At 35.6% G+C, this 16,965-nt stretch overlaps 2 protein-coding genes across 2 annotated transcripts; one reads left to right on the plus strand and one right to left on the minus strand.

Moving 5' to 3' along the window:
• Window positions 1–746: 746 nt before the first annotated feature.
• Window positions 747–7,023, minus strand: LOC110410712 (sterile alpha motif (SAM) domain-containing protein). The gene is made up of 10 exons (XM_021420572.1): window positions 6,320–7,023; window positions 6,005–6,202; window positions 5,045–5,449; window positions 4,687–4,750; window positions 3,492–3,709; window positions 3,282–3,395; window positions 2,785–2,890; window positions 2,339–2,550; window positions 1,601–1,704; window positions 747–1,210 (listed from the first exon to the last, which is right to left on the minus strand). The coding sequence occupies exons 1-10, from the start codon at window positions 6,989–6,991 to the stop codon at window positions 1,066–1,068; spliced, it is 2,238 nt and encodes a 745-aa protein (XP_021276247.1). The 5' UTR covers window positions 6,992–7,023; the 3' UTR covers window positions 747–1,065.
• A 2,579-nt stretch (window positions 7,024–9,602) lies between these two features.
• Window positions 9,603–16,089, plus strand: LOC110411143 (3beta-hydroxysteroid-dehydrogenase/decarboxylase). Its single transcript, XM_021421176.2, has 12 exons — window positions 9,603–10,050; window positions 10,139–10,228; window positions 10,310–10,443; window positions 10,530–10,700; window positions 10,786–10,911; window positions 11,324–11,403; window positions 11,992–12,190; window positions 12,656–12,761; window positions 13,734–13,908; window positions 14,252–14,408; window positions 14,909–14,975; window positions 15,607–16,089. Exons 1-12 carry the CDS (start codon window positions 9,819–9,821, stop codon window positions 15,750–15,752), a joined length of 1,683 nt encoding a protein of 560 aa, XP_021276851.1. The 5' UTR covers window positions 9,603–9,818; the 3' UTR covers window positions 15,753–16,089.
• Window positions 16,090–16,965: the final 876 nt, after the last annotated feature.

The following is a 16,965-nucleotide window of genomic DNA, read 5'->3' on the forward strand; positions in this document are numbered from 1 at the left end:
GTCTTCAAGTCAAACTTATGGTCAAAGATGAGGTCCAACTCGTTTACAAAAACGGCCATGGCAAGAAAAAGATGAACAAAATCATAACGCTGCTCCAAATTTTCCAAAAAGGGCGGCCTCAGGTGAACAAGCGCCGTCACATTATGGCGCAAGAGATTGGGGTCAAAGCAAGACAAGCGTAACAAATAGTCAAGCTCCACGCTACAACACAAATGGAAGTGCTTCATATAATCAGGCTCCACCCAATTCCACTGCAGGATAAGGTTACCGGGTCGCCGGAGGAGCTTCACAGAATCAAGCTCCACCGAATTATGGTGCAACGGGATCAACAAATTATAGTGGCATGCAGGCTAAAAATAACCAAGCTCCTTCCCATTATGCTGCTCCAGGAGCAGCAAGAGCGGGATGCAATGCAAACGCTTTATATAGCAACCTGGCCACACCGAATTTTTCTGGAGCAGCAGGGGCAGCGCGGACATGGGGAAGAGGTTGGCCTAGTCAAGTTCCACCCAATTTTGCAGCAACAGGAGAGAATACGAGTGAAATTATCTAGCACCTCATATCTACAGAAGAAACGGACACAACTCGTTTCATTTGAGAGTGAACTGCTTCTCACTCTGTTCCCTCCCCTTTATTGGGCGTATGAGCCTCTCTAGATAACAATATTAATATGACCGTAACAGTGGCAATTAGAAAGAAAGAATTTTTTTTCTTTTGATAGTAAAAGATGAATGAATGAACTGGCAAATAAGGAATCCTTGTGCTATTCTGAACTCTGAACCTACATATAAAAGCAGGAAAAGCTTGACATGTGCTACCTTAAAGGGCAGGGAGACTTTAGGAACTTAATATATATATATATATATATATATATATTATTGTTGGCATGATTATAGAAGCACAACAACATGCTAACATTACATCAAATTGCACTGCCTACAAAATCCATTAGTACAGAATAACATAGGTGAAATCGGATGTTCATCCCTCTCTCTTTTGTGACTGAGCTACTGCACAACAGGAAAACAAGACAAGTGCTACTTGACAGACCAAGTGGAGTACAAATCAAGGCAACAGGAGGGAAATCATGGCTTTGGCAGAATCTGGTCCATCATTATTCACACTTGGTATTATGTTTTCGGGAGATAAAATTTTCACAAATTCTCTGAGCTCTGTAAAGCTGCAATGCTCACTATATGGCACTTCGTACCTGGCAAATAGAATCATAATATCTTTCTCGAGTCAAAATTTTAGCCCTGTATAGGTACACTTCTGCATGCTAATTGCTAAGTTACGTTTCTGATAATTGGCCCCTTGCATAACTCATTAAGAATTAGGTTAACTTTAATACTGAAATCAAACCCCTCGGGAAACCTAAATAAACTACCTAAAAGCTTCATAATTGCTCAAAAGTCATAAAGCACATGCTACAATTGTGTAGGTTCTTTTATTCCAAAAATGAAATGGTAAAATTTTAGGTATTCAATATTAAAAAATAATATATTAACCGAATACTATTTTCAACTTGAGAGAGCAAGCTAGGTCAAGGCTTAAGTTCTAATAGACTTCTTTTCAAGAACAGATGAGGATGGGACAATACCTGATGATTGTACCCTGCTGCCACCTTCTCCCTGGAGCCTTTTTCTTCCCCTTACCAAGTGTCCAACCCGTAGGAGAGAAAGCAACTATTAGACTGAATCGACCCTGACAAAAAGACACGTCCATAATACTATAAATAAATGCATATGCGTAACACTACTACCATAATCATACTACTACATAAACATTGCAACATATTTTCGAAGATTTAAGCAAAATGACTTCTTGCTTATCTCATGTTATGAACTTATTGCAGCACTATTCTATAGTTTCTCAGAACCACTATACTAAGATTAAATAGAGTATAACAGATGAATTCTCCCAGCAATGAACAAATCCCAAATTCCCTCTAGAAATTATTTCTGAAATAATAAGAATATCATTATTCTTTTTCCTAATAAATGTAACACTTACAATGAGAAAATAAATAGGTGCAAAGTGTATCAAGCCATCAGGTATTCATGTTGGAAATACTTCATTTTGCTAATCCTTTTCATGTGTCGAAGGATCTGATCCATCTTCTTCACCTTTCCTACTTTTGAGTTATACGTACCACATGACTTGAAATAATTATCCACAGTACATAACCTCATCACGTCCAGTTTTTAAGAAACTAAATATTTACACTAGTTTCAGTGAAATGTTTCACGCACAAGGAATAAATGATGTCCCTTTTGATTTGGGGCAATTTATCTCTTAAGAGAAAAAAAATAAGATGAAATACTTGTGTGCTCCTCACCGCATATTGGTTAGATATGTGTTTCAATCGTTTGAAGCTTGCAAGTGTCCACATAGGGACAACATGGATCTGGCTTTCCTGTTCATTAAGTGTGAACCACCGCATATCTTCCTCGGAGAAACCCAAGCATTCCAAAAGACGGAACTTTGCAGCAGTGACGTAAACCTTTCTACGAAGGACACGAGCAACCTCCAAGAAAAGCCTTTCCTTTCCTGCATTGTAAAAGCAGTATAATGCCATTTTAGTTTACACTTTAAAACCAAAGTTTAGACAAGAAACCTCTTTGGAAAACATTTTAATAGGCTTAAGAACGTTACAAATTTTAACTATAATGATTGATGAACATAACAAGAATCATTGCCGCTTTCTTTTATCTTCCAAATATATCTCAACCAGAGGGGAAGCATGTGTTGTGCAAGTGAAAGAACAAGCAGTGAAAACCCTACCAATTGTGTAGCTGCCAATCAGAAAAAGTGTCTTAGGGTTGAAAGCCTCTGCTTGGATTGCCTCAATGACAAACTGTATTACAGCCTCCTGCTTTGGGAAGTCATACTACATGACATCATGACATGACAATAAATTTAATTAGTTATATGATAAAACAATTAAACATTATACAAAAGTTATCAATTTTAAATGACATGATGAGAAATCTATTCTGTGGAAAGTTGTAGAAACCTATTTTGTTTATCAAACCTTGTGAAGATTGGACTTAAGAAAATGTCAATCCTAGACACAAAAAAGACAACTTGGGTTAAGTTGTCATAAAGCGTTGAATTTTAACTGCAATCAATGCAATTTTATAGCTGCTTGCTAACAGTTAGTAAGTATATTATTTGATCTAAGGCACAAGCACAAATCTCGAATGAGAAAATCATGGAACAATCATCAAAGATAATGCGTCCAGTTTACAAATACTGAACATTTATTGTCTAAGGCTGACCTGAGGATTACAGTAAGTTGTATCAAGGATGAGAGTATGCATAGGACAAGCATGCCAAAGAGACATGCTTGCCATTTCCTCACAAAAGCGAAAATCTCCTGTGTGTAGAACAGCCTAGATACATAAACAAAGCAAAGTCCGTTTCAGAGGAAGGAAGACAGGTCACATGCAGAATGATGAAACATATCTCAAGAACAGTGCAGACCACACCTTACCATTTGGTGGTACAAAGAGTATCATGATGGATCCTGGGCAGTGATTTGCATCCAAGCATGTTATGTCAATACCAGCAATATTGATCTTTTGGTTGAGGGGTAAAACTTGCAACTTTTCCCATGATATTCCAAGCTTTATATTTACAAGCTGTGCAGTGATTGAGGAGCAGTAAATCTTACCATGACGAAAAGACCTTGTTAATCCTTGATAATCTGTGAAGGAAAACCAAAGCAATGGATTATGATCCAATAAAATCAACTTCTAAACTCTCAGGCCAAGCATGCAATTGGAGACTGCCTCTGCAAGAGGGCAGCAAATGGTTGCAGTAGACCTCCTTGGCATCAGTGAAGCAAAAAGGCAAAGCATGTAATAGTGTCACTGAATGTGATATCAGTATTTGTTTCTTAGGACACCATTGTCACAAATGATCCACTCCTGACCCAAAGTTTTGGCAGATAATTATGAATGGGAACAAAGTATAAAATAGTTGCAACATAACCTGGTTCAGGCTAATGGAGTTGCTGCACTGTTAAAATTACCAATAAAAAAGAACAAGGGTATGTTTGCACATTAGAGTCAATACAAGACAGTGAAAGACTGAAAGGTAAAGCATGAAGATAAATATTCTCTTCAGGTCACTTCACATCACTGAAACTGATTTACTGGCAAAAAATGTACTAATGCAGATCCACCCACCCAAGAAGGACTCCATAAAGAAACAAGCTTCTTCATGAAAACCTATTGTCCAGGGTGCCATTATTGCCTACCAGAATAGCTGTTTGAGAAATTATAATGTAATAGAAGCCATATCAAAATCAACACCGATTATAAGTATAAAGTTCTTATTAGTGCAAGTATGCAACTATTAGAAATTCAATTTTAGTTTGCATTTTAATGACAATTTATGAGTGCAAGGCCATAAAATTTTGAAAAGCCAAAATGAAATCAGTAGAAGAATTATGCACGTTGCACTGCATAAAAGGAAAGGGAAAACAATGAAAGCCCATTTAAGTCTGCTATACATCTTTTCAAAAAAAAAAAAGTCTGCTATACATCATATTTCAATAGTGATTGGCAAAATAAATAAGCGATAAGTTGCAAAAGTAGTTACCCTTATCATATTGTTTGAATAGTTCCCATCTATAAAATCGAGAATATACTTGAATGATAAAAATGTAATGGTACTTACGGTCCATATGGAAGTGTGTGAGAAACCAATGGGAACAATCTCCTCGAAGATATTTGAAAGCATCCTGAAAATGTAGATTAGATTAAACTTAAGCACAACCAAAAAACCAAAGAATCAAATCAGATGGAGGAAAGTACTAAGTTAACAGTTAGGTATCAAATAGCTCCATAAAAGGGAAATGTATCTTTACTAAACTCCTAGGTTGTACCAGTACAAAAGAAACCCTGTAAGTTATAGGGTGTCCACAAAATGCTTTCTTGTAATATAGAGAAATCAAAGTTCATGCCGGCAATAGAATTATTTGTTATCAATAACCATGAGCTGAAAATTATGATAATTAACCGATGGGGACCATTACCACTCGAAATGGTGTTCCTGGAATGCAACACCATGCAGGAATATCTTTTAGTTTTCCATTTTTAACATGATTTGTCTGCACACATCTACGACCAGGATCTGAATGACTTTTTCTTGATATATGCTGCCCTCTCGGAGGGGTGTAAACTTTCTTCCTGTCAGAAACCAAGCCAGGAAAAAAATCTGTAATTAACTTGTTTGCAGCTGGCTTAGTAGTTTCATCATCTGTAAAATTAGAAATCTCAGTTTGCGTCTTTGCCCTGCTGCTTTTGGCTGATCTATTTTCATGAGTGGGATGACCCATGTGTCTCTCAGCTGCATAGGAGCAGCTATTTCTGAGTTCACTAAGAGCATGCACAATCTTCTTCCTGGGGCCTAGTGCAGTAACACCAATACTGAACAAATCCTGCAAAAGAAGAAAGACAAGGAGGAGAAAGGGATTTCGTCAAGTGAAACACGTTTTGGTGTGTAAAACTGATATGAAATGCAAGAAAAAGGAAATATATTTGGAGCAACAGCACCACAATTAGAGACCCACAAAGATGACCTTGTCTTATTCAGAAAAATATACTAGCTTTCATGATTACCAAACATTATGCAATTTCTGATCGTAAGTTTCATATTATTTAGCAACTCTCAAGCTCATCATAAAGTAATTTTTAGTCATCAGTCTCTATGCTAAATTGCCATGATGACAATTTCTTGTCCACTACAATTCTGGTTAAACACCCATTCCTAAACTGTTTCGTATTGTGAACCAATTCCATATAGAACCCTCTGCCTATTCTTTGTTTGTCTATTATGTGCTTGTGTCAGATGTATATCAGAAATCTTAAACAGATATAGATATCAATATTGGAAACACCAAATATAAGGGAGAATAGTGAACATTGGGCATTCCCGTGACAAATGGGAGCATATACCTAATACAAGTATCCACGTGACAGTCTAAGCAGCATACCTCTTCAGTCAACCACTTCAGAGTGTCCCAATCAACCTCTTCTCGGACAAAAGCATCAGCATATCTTGCTAAACCAAGATTACTTAGCCATTTAACAACAGGGGAGACATCAACAACTTGTCGAGGAGACAAAGGGGGATCATCAACAACCTCGGGAAAGCACCGAAATTCCCTGTCAACACTAGGAGGAACAACAACCTGCAAAAAAAAAATCATTGTTACAGTAACTAATCACATATAATAAAACCTACTTTACCACAAAGAAAACAATGCAAATAAACAATAACAGTAAACAAAGATGATTGGTAAGCTTACATTTTGAGCAGGATTCTCCACTTTGTCGAGACAATCATTGGTGTGAACCAGTCGGTGCTCTTCATTCAAACCCGAAATATCAACTCCACAAAGAGGACATTGAACTAGACTATTGTCTAGACCATTGGTTTCCTTTTCATCTCCACTGTCTTCTTCGTTCTCTTCTTCTACGTCGTTGCAGAGCTTAAGTAAGGCATCAAGCTCATTATCTTCGTCAAAATCTACTCCGAACTCCTCGCTTAACTCTGATCTCGGCCTTATTAATCTCGACTCTATTGAATTACACAAGTAACCCTTATTCAATTCCAATAACTCCTTTTTCTTCTCGTCACATTTTACAAAATCAGATTCCCTATCTTGAGCTGAAGTCAAATTAAAACTACAATCGATGCTGGACGGTATTAAATCCAAGCTGCAGGTTTCATCGAGATCGGGGTGATCATCGGATCTAGCTATCGGAACGGTGATAACGGCGGCGTTTTCTTTGCCGGGTGGGTTATCAGGGCGTTTAGGTTTCTTGGAAGGAGGGCGGGGAGTGTTGGAGGGTTTAAGGGGGTTTTTGTGTGAGGTGGGTTTAATGGAAGCTGAAAGAGTTTGAGTTGGGGGGATTTGAAAATCATCGTCGTCGTCGTCGGTGGAGAGAAACTGGGATGCGCAGGATCTTGAGAGCATTCTTTGTTCTGGGAGGAGGGAGATGAGGCGGACAGGGCTGGGTCTTTTGATTCGGGCGGGTTAGCATTTCAATTTATTTTCACAAGACAAATTGGAGGGAAAGTTTTATGGGCTGGATAGGTGCAGGCTAGACCGAGGCCTAATACAGGCCCATTATGTAAATAAGCTGTCTATACTCTTTAGACTTATCTAGATATTTATGAATTTTTTATTTGAATATTAGCAATAACATTTTAAATTTAAAATTTTTAATTATACTTTAATATAATGATTTTATTATTTCCATACTGTAACCATCCTAAAAGTTTAAAAATGTATTTTCTGTACTGGATTTTTGCTGACCATGTCAGCTACCTAAATTGAAAAGAAAAGGTCTAATATTGGAATCCTAAAGAATGTGTGAAGGAGACCAAAAATCAGATAGATAAATCAAGGTTAGGATGATCCAAATGATTATTAACACTTTTTTTTTCATACTTGTGTTAAGTATTGTTTGCACGATTATATTTGAAATATTCAAGCTTTTAGATTCAATAATTAATATATGTATTTCATGTTTAAAAAATATAATTCAAAATTTCACTATTACGTGTATTTCTTATTTAAAGAATTGAAAAGTTTTCTTAATTTTAAAAAAATTAATAATATTTAATTTTTAAGATTCTTAACTGTTAAATTTATTTATTAATAAATTTATACTATTTGATTCATCAATAACGTATAAAATTTATATATTAACAATATATCAAATATAAATGATATATAGATATATATATTTTTATAGTTAATCACGTGTTCTAACTCCGAATGACAGTTACATTGATTTATATACATATAATTTTCATAGCTAATGGGTTAAATTATATAAGTAGTCAATGCATTCTATCAAAATGGTGGAATTAATATTTATACAGTAATTTGTAAAAATTAAATTTTTATATTTTTTGAAATTAACAATGTTAATATAATCATTAACGACATTAAATTTTTTTCATTATCTATATTCATATAGTATTTGATTTTACTTATGTGATATTGAATTTGATGCGTGGCATTGATGATGTGGCATCTAAAAATAATACAATAATTATGTAATGAAGTTTTTTTAACTAACTTGTAAAAACAAATCAAAAAAACCAAATAAGTTTTTTGAAATTTTATTTAATTATTCTCAATTATCTCTCTTAAATTCTTTCATTTTTCTGGGTTCTCTCTTGATTATCCTCCAAATTGATTATGTAATTGGATTGATAAATTGTTTACTCTTTTCTTAAATCACCTTAAATTATAATCAAATTGAAAAATCATAAGAGATTGCAATGGAAATTCAAAATGAAAGATAAGGTGCATTGACTAAAAATGATCCATTAGAGTTGATTATAGAATTTGAAATTAAGTTAAAAACCTAAAGCCATGTTAATACAATCATCACATTATTATTTATCATGTTATCATATTCAAAACAACATCATAAAATTTAATGTCACATTATTACAGTCAAATCTTATTTTAATTTAAAAAAACATATAAATTTAATTTTTACAAGTTGTTATATAGGGATTAAATTTAATACTTTAACATAATATATGAATTAATTTGTCTTTATATATTATAACCTTAAATGAGCAGCTTGTAATTTTCAACCTTTATAACTTTCGAAGGTCAAGGAACAACCTATTAACTTTAATTGTCAATAAACTGTTGGGTTCTTTTACCTAACCCTAAATATAAGTAAATTAGCAACTAGCATATCACCTAATGATTACATAGTATATATTACAAGCAAATCAAGTATAATTGTGACCTAAAAAAAAAAAATCAAGTACAATTGTAATTTATTGTGCTTAGACTTTAATGTAAAGAATACGTGGCCAAATCAGTGCCTTATGTATTGTTGCCTTCAAGGAGCAGCCAGTAATTTTCAACCACGTTAACTTTAGAAGCTCGAAGAACAACCTATCAACTTTAATGATCAACAAACTGTTGGGTTGGGCCATTTACCTAACACTAAATAGCAATAGATTAGCAGTCAGCGTATTACCTGAATCAGTACATAGTATACGACAATCAAATCAAGTATAATTGCAATTTGCAGTGATTAGACTTTAATGTAAATAATACGCGGGCTAGATTTATTCAATGCCAAAATCAAGTTTGAGTTTGGTCAATAGTGTATTTTGATGGTAAGAAGGAATTCTTGACATCTCCAAATATTTTTATATATGAACTTGGTCTAAATTTATATTTAATTTTTTTAAATTTTATTTATTCTCGTAACATAATAATAGTTATGATATTCATGTTAGTAGTTGTTTATTGTAATTCAAATATGAGATTCAATCTTGATACTTCCTTTTTAGTTCATATTCTGAATAAAGATGGTTTAATTGTTTGTACATTTGTGAATTTTTGATTAATAATAGAAACATTTTTTGACAAAAAAATGATATTAATGTTTATAATATTAATATAAAATAAAAAATTAAAGATAATATCTCTTAATTAACCATTTAACCTGTCTAACACGGTGACCCAAAGTCAAAGTGTAACAATAAGCATTAAACACCTTGCACTTGTTAGACCGACCTGAAATCCACCCAGTCTATAAAAAAGTCTCGCTGCAATTCCAAAATTGAAAAATCTTCATAAAATAAAAGACAAAAAGTTGGCCAGGCCCGCTGCCTCGGCCACAGCCACTGCCAGAAAAATATTATTCCACTCTCACTCTTCTCAATTCCAGATCGGGATCCCTCCCATTTTGGACTCTATTTTTTCCCCTTGCCTTATCACATCTCAGTCCTTGCCTGTCTAGGCGGCGCGTGGAAAAATGTCGGGAGAGGAGAGATGGTGCGTGGTAACGGGCGGCAGAGGCTTCGCCGCCCGTCATTTGGTCGAAATGCTAGTCAAATACGAGATGTTCGCTGTTCGAATCGCTGATTTGCCTTCTAGCATTGACCTCGAACCGTACGAGGTAAACGGACTCCTCGGCGAAGCTTTACGTACGGGTCGTGCTCGTTACGTTTCCACTGATCTTCGCCACAAAGCTCAAGTACTGAAAGGTCTCCCGTTATTTCAAAACTCGCATTTATTTCCACTCTAGTTAGTAATATTTCCGTTCTATTAAATTGTTCGTAAATTTTGTTGTAGCTTTGGAAGGAGTTGAGGTGGTTTTCCACATGGCGGCTCCTAATTCGTCGATTAATAACTACCAGCTTCATCATTCGGTTAATGTTCAAGGTAAAATATACTTTCAGAGTTTCAGAATCTATTTGAACTTTTGTTTAACATTTTTACTTATATTTTGACTGCAATTTGCAGGGACTAAAAATGTTATTGAGGCTTGCATTGAACTTAAAGTGAAAAGGCTTATCTATACGAGCTCTCCCAGTGTCGTTTTTGATGGGGTTCACGGAATCTTCAATGGCAATGAATCCCTACCTTATCCACCTGATGTACTAATTTCATTACATATTTTTATAGTAGGATTTTGATATATGCTTTTTAGTGCTTGAAATTGATTCAGTTTTTCTTTTTTCAGCATAATGATTCATACTCAGCTACAAAGGCTGAGGGAGAGGCATTGGTCATCAAGTCAAATGGGGTTAAAGGGCTTCTAACTTGTTGCATACGTCCCAGTAGTATTTTTGGCCCCGGCGATAAGTTGTTGGTTCCATCTTTGGTATCTGCAGCAAGGGCAGGGAAATCCAAGGTGGTTATGTTCATTAGTTTTTTCATTAGGGCAGATGCCTGTTTAATAATTGGTCTTCTCATTTGTTTACGTTTTAATTGATCAGTTCATAATTGGTGACGGTAACAATGTATATGATTTCACTTATGTTGAAAATGTGGCACATGCTCATATTTGTGCTGAACGAGCTCTAGCATCTGGAGGAGAAGTTGCAGAAAAAGCTGCAGGGCAGGTACTCTTTTAATTTCTTTCAGTTTTTTTCAATCTGTAATTGCTCTCAAATGGAGATGAGAGAAAATGGTAAACTCAGTGTGCTGATGTACATGTCGCATATAGGACATTTACATATAGCTGTAATATCATTTAATGGGCCGTCCTATAAAGAGCAATTTGTCAAAGCTTACAAGCACTAAAGGCATGCTTTTATAAGATGCTAAAATTTTACAGAATATCTTACTACAACCTAAGTGTTGAGGTATTTTGGGGTGGGGGGTTGGTTGTTGTAATCCTTCAAGATGTGCTGTTTATCCTATTGCCTTCCAATGTAGTTGGTTGACTAAGCTAAGAGATCAGGAGATCAGTTTTAATATATTGTTTCTAAAATCAATTCCTTGCTTGATAGTGGTCATACAATGATTTTGCAGGCATATTTTGTAACCAATATGGAGCCAATCAAGTTTTGGGAGTTTGTTTCCCTAATACTTGAGGGTCTTGGCTATCAGAGGTACTTTCTGTTCTTTCTTCTTTCATTTTGATAATATATAATAGCTTTAATGGTTTTTTTAAGTTCCTGGTGCCATCATGTTCATTTTCTCTCTCTGTAAAAGCAAGTCTTAAGAGATTTTTTTCCTAAATCTGTGTATTTTTGTGCAAAGTTTTCGTACATCTGTGTTGACTGTATAGAATTAGTTGTTTTTCTGTTTTGCCCCCCAAATTAACATTGTATGTTCTGTCGAAATCAAGTGCCAACAGTTCTTGAGATTGTTAACGTTAGTTTGTCTATTTTTTTTCCTCCCCGACCCTCAAATCCCAAAAAGTTTCAGATAAGCCAAAGTACTGCTTATTAGTATGTATATTTTGGGTTTTGACTATGCTATTATTGTTTTTGTGGTTTTTATTTTTATTTGGAGGCTAAGCACTAATGCATTTTAAGTTTATTGATATTTGCAAATAATGCATCTTCTTAATCTGTTTCTGTATGCTATATTCATTTCCAACTCCATTTCCCTTTAGTGGAAATTTAGGAGCTTTATGGTTATGAAACTGCTCATACCTAGTGTCTTCCTCTTTTCTGAACTGCTGTAGTTTTCAGGCCGAAAATAAAGATTCCCACCTTTGCTATAATGCCAATTGCATATTTGGTAGAGTGGACATATCGGCTACTAGGCCCATATGGCATGAAGGTTCCACAATTGACACCTTCGAGAGTTAGACTTCTCTCTTGCAGCAGATCTTTTGATTGTTCAAAAGCAAAGGATCGGCTTGGCTATTCACCACTTGTCTCACTCGAGGTTCTATCATGTTTCAACTGCTTTTCTTTCATTGCAGTATTTTTTTTTTCCCATTAGGTTTCTTTGGTTTTTCAAGACTTGGAATTGGTAGATTGGGTTATATTTGACAGAGTAGAATGAAACAATATTTAATTTCTCCTACTACATTTATCAATTTTTTCTAACGTTCTCAGTTAAGTAGTTTTCCTCATGATTGGTTCCTAGTTGACCTATGGTCCTTCAAGATGGCACTGGTCCATGTATTTGACCAGATGATCATTCTTCTCATCTATGTTCAGCATTTTGTATCAGCTAAAAATTGGTGATAGACTGGAAGTGTTGGACAACATAGACTTATGAGTGCTTCCTCTTGTTTGTGCATAGAAACCCATTTAAATGCCCATCCTTTGCATGGACAATATTCAATACAGTCTAATTTATTACATTGATGGTTTATTTATGACAATGCGTTTTAAAATGTTGCAGGATGGTATACAGAAGACAATTGAGTCATACTCATATCTAAGAGCTGAAAATCCACCCAAGAGAGAAGGGCCTTCTAAAGCTTCTGTTTATCTTGGACAGGGAAGGGGTAATTTTATTTCTCTGTGCTGCTTTTATGATGTCTGAATGTGCTTGTCTTACGTACCATGGACACATCCTCACAAGTCATAAGAAACACACTACTATTCAACTGTATGCTGTCACAGCCTACCATGTCACTGGTTGGCTGACTTTGATTGCCTCCAGCGAAAGTTCAGAAAACTTGAAATATAGTTTGGAAGTTTTAGATTCAACTTGATTAGGCTTGTCCTATAATTCTCGATTACAATTTATCTGAGAGGCTAGTGATGCAGGAGAAAACTGTTTTTTCTTTGGGTTAAGAAAAAGAACATTACCAGTCTTGACATACTTGTTCCAGTGTAGTGCACCACCGTGCTGCAGCATTGTTCACATTGCTGACAATCTCATTGTTGCAGGTCTCCATGTCTTTTTCAGTTTTTTTCTTTATAATATTTTGGATGGTCTTCAATCTATGTAAGAGTTAGGACTTAGGAGTTAGGATGTAATCTTACTCGTTTTTTTGTGCTCTGTGACTGTAAGGTAGTTTAGTTGATATAATCAGATTGAGATTCCTTTTTGTTTGGCAAAGTTATTCTGTAAAGAGACGGTCTTTCTATTCCCCGGTCTTAGAAACCAAGAAGACAAGCCTTTGCCTTATTGCTTTGTCTTTTATTCGCTTTCTTTTACTTACCAAATTGCATGGTTTGTGTTTGTGTTATTGCCCAAATTTGTTCCATGCAAATGAAAACTATCCCGTAATCTTGGACTTTCAGTTGGATTTATGATTTGATATGATGTAGATAAATTTAGAGAGCTAGTGTAGAAAGGAATGCAGTGCAAATCTTAGATTTGAGCTTCAAATATGTTGTTCAACTGATATAATATTGGAACATGGTACTGATAATGTTGAGAATCTGTGTTATAAACTTATAATGGCATTGATATTGTTATTCGGTGCTTGTGCTTGTTGTACATCGCTTAACCATCTGTGTTTATGCAGTTGCTGACACACTACTTTGGAAGAATAAAAGGCAGACTCTGACAGTGCTGTTAGTTCTATTTGCAATTTACTACAACTTCATTGCTTCGGGTTCTACCATTATTACTGCACTTTCGAAGCTTCTCTTGGTGTCACTAAGTTTCTTGTTCATCCATGGCAGTTTACCAAATAGAATGTATGTATACCTACCCACTTTTCCATGTCATTATGTCAACATGTTCTTTTCTGATAAGCTAGAAATTATCAAAAAAGAAAAATCCTATATTGCAATAATTGAATTGCCAAAATTTGCAATGTGGTTCTCTCTCAAAATCATGTGAATATTATTTACTTAAAAAAAGAAAAATTATCATAATCTTGGTCTTGGCACTTTAAAGAATGGATGTTTCTGGATCATCTGCACTGCTTGATTTTATGTATTTAGGATCTTATTAATTGATGCGAAGGCTAAAACAAGCAAATTCCCTAAGGCTGAGCGCAATAGCTACTGGATATAAATGTAATTTCTGATGGTGCAGATTGGGATATACAGTAGAGAAAGTTCCTGTATCAAATTTCCACTTATCGGAAGAGAAATCACGGGAAGTTGTTATGTTGATGGCTTCATCCTGGAATGGTGCTGTTAATGTTTTGAAATCTCTTTGCAAGGGGAAGGATTGGATTCTGTTCTTTAAGGTATTATCATTTTCCTAGTCTTATTATTTTGTGTGCTTTCAATTATGTTAGATGTCTATAGACATAGTACTGGGAACATTTCCTCATTCTGAATTTAAGTGCTATATATTGATCACACCCTGCGAAAAGCAGTGTAAGATAATGCAGCCTCTGGACTCATTACTTCTGTTGTATGTTCATATTCTTTTAGATAACTGGTGAATGATTGATTATTGTACTGGGAGTGGGTCCTCCATTCTTTGTATTTGAGATTACTAAGTAGATCTATGATATGTTGAATCTGTTAAACATGAGCTCATATGCCTCTTGACTCTTTCTTTTCTCTTCCATTTCTTCAACACTGTGTTTTTGGCCTGTTATCAACCTATTGCTATTAGAGTTATTTTAGAAGTGTGCTTAATTATGTCATCAGGCCTGTTCATTGCGGATACTCTAATGTGACAAATTATTGTGGCTGCAATCATTTGCCTTAACTTCCTTTTGCTCTGGCAATGAAACAGGTTGTTTTCGCTTTACTGCTTCTTAGCTTCCTTGGAGCCATGTCACTTCGGACTATGTTTGTCATAGGTTCTCTCTTCCTTCTCTCTCTCTCTCTCTCTCACACACACACACACACACACACACACAAACACTCACCCACACTGGAACAGAGGCTTAGGCAGCTGCAAAGAGATATTCCCTCATGACGCCATTCCCCATCTATGACATTTTTTGCTTCATGGAATGGCCATTTTGGAAGGGGTAGGAATAGCCAATATCAACTCCTTTGTTATTCCAAAGCTATTTTTGCCAACCAAACATTGGAATAACGTCATAATGGCAATTCCATTTTATGAACTAAACTACATAATAGCTATTACTGTTCAATTCTATTCCATTCTGTGAACAAAATGTGCCCTTAGTACTCGACTGGCCACAAGATGCCACCTTAGATACCAATAAATGCTTCAATAGGTATCTGTATCAGAGAACATGGGAGAAACCTTTAGTAGTCCAGACTCCAGACAGAAAATGTTGCCTGTCCTACATGAAATATCCTGTGAAACTTCTAACGATTATATTAGATATTTCACTGTTTGGAGTTCTGGATGTGGCTTCTTTATCAACTTATTTCCTTCGATAAACTTTTCCTTTATCATTTTCATATTGCAACCAAAAGGAGGTTCTGAGTGTTTATTTTTGGGGTGTATGATTGCAGGACTTCCACTTGCTTTTATAGCTTTCTATGTGTATGAGAAAAAGGAGCAGGAAATTGATTCTTTGATTCTAGAAGCGTTCTCTGTGGGCTGCAAACTAAAATCTGATATTGCCAGGAAATTAGTGGCCTCCAAGAAGAATGACTGATAGCGTTGGAACCCAAATTTTACTTAACATGAAGGGGGACTATATATCAACTATTTGGAGCTCTTCCCGAGGATTATAAGTGTGGGCTTGTAGTATTACTTGTAGCCATTTCAGTTCTGCACTCTTCTTTTCAGACCCCTTCATATATTTAAGCTGTTCGGTTTACATTTCTCTTTTGTTCTCATCCAGTACTTGGGTTCACTTGTATGTATCTCTCAGGAATGGTTACTACTTTTACTCTTTCGGATGTATACTGAAGTTTCTTTTGGGTTAATGCTACCATCTGATTTTGGTTTAATGAAAAACTAAAAGCCCTTTCAAAGGGATTAAAAATTTAGTTTCTTCCAGCTCCAATTGTTCGTAATCTTCTGCCACAAAACGAGTAACTTTCACTAGCCTTGCCCCCTTCCGGATATTTATTGTCTTGCCTTCTTCAAGGCTCTCATTGAAGTTCCCGTCGCTAGCATCCTCTAACTGAGCACGTGTCAAATTGAAAAATAAGAAGGATCAATGCTATCAGGAGAAGAAGGGTAAGTTCCAAACTTCCCCCCATAGATCAAGGATTTGAAGGGTAGCGAACGAGAAAGAGAGATTCGTGCAGAGAAACAACTTAAGAGGGAAGTTTCCAAAAAAAAAAAAAAGGAAACTTAAGAGGGGTCACAATTCTTGACAGGAAGATGTGACAATCACTTCATGATCAAGCATGTTTCAAACTTAAGATAAGTATTGATAGTACTTAAACAAAATGCACAGCTACATTCAAAAAGGACATGGAGACTTAATGTGCATTGATACTCCCAAGACATGTTTGGTGCCATTGTGTCCATGAAGCCAACGGTTATATCTACTCATTTTAGTTCAACGTCACGTCAACACTCTTTTACTCACGGAACATTGACATTAAAAATATAAATACAAGGGTATAGTATATGATTTTCTCTTCTTTTGTAGTATTCCTTTTAAGTTTGATGTGTTCAAAAATTTCATAACAATGTCCTAGCTCTAGCCCTTCCAAAAGGGTGCTCTCTTATTTTACACCTGTGGAGACAGAGCTCAGTTCTCAACGTGGAATCTCCCAGCCTCTGATCCCACCTTTTGCAGGCATGGGGTGACCTTTATGGACCTCGTTTAGCCTAGCCAGCCCAAGTTCGTCTTATTAAAAGATTCCACGAAAGAAAAAACTAAAACCCAGACTGCGGGAGGTTTCTTTTGT

The sequence above is a fragment of the Theobroma umbraticum genome, unplaced genomic scaffold, assembly GCF_002168275.2.
Source record: "Theobroma umbraticum cultivar Fairchild unplaced genomic scaffold, ASM216827v3 scaffold_56.0, whole genome shotgun sequence".
In the NCBI taxonomy this organism is placed as follows: Eukaryota; Viridiplantae; Streptophyta; class Magnoliopsida; order Malvales; family Malvaceae; genus Theobroma; species Theobroma umbraticum.

What these genes read in the sequence shown, in the direction of transcription:
- LOC110410712 (XM_021420572.1), bottom strand. Translation starts at nt 6,991, where the DNA reads ATGCTCTCAAGATCCTGCGCATCCCAGTTTCTCTCCACCGACGACGAC. An exon ending in CACACACTTCCATATGGACC is followed by an intron (nt 3,710 to 4,686) that starts GTAAGTACCATT and finishes TTTCCTTCACAG; the next exon opens with ATTATCAAGGATTAACAAGG. An exon ending in CAACTTACTGTAATCCTCAG is followed by an intron (nt 2,891 to 3,281) that starts GTCAGCCTTAGA and finishes GATGTCATGTAG; the next exon opens with TATGACTTCCCAAAGCAGGA.
- LOC110411143 (XM_021421176.2), top strand. Translation starts at nt 9,819, where the DNA reads ATGTCGGGAGAGGAGAGATGGTGCGTGGTAACGGGCGGCAGAGGCTTC. An exon ending in GAGGGTCTTGGCTATCAGAG is followed by an intron (nt 11,404 to 11,991) that starts GTACTTTCTGTT and finishes TGTAGTTTTCAG; the next exon opens with GCCGAAAATAAAGATTCCCA. An exon ending in TCGGACTATGTTTGTCATAG is followed by an intron (nt 14,976 to 15,606) that starts GTTCTCTCTTCC and finishes GTATGATTGCAG; the next exon opens with GACTTCCACTTGCTTTTATA.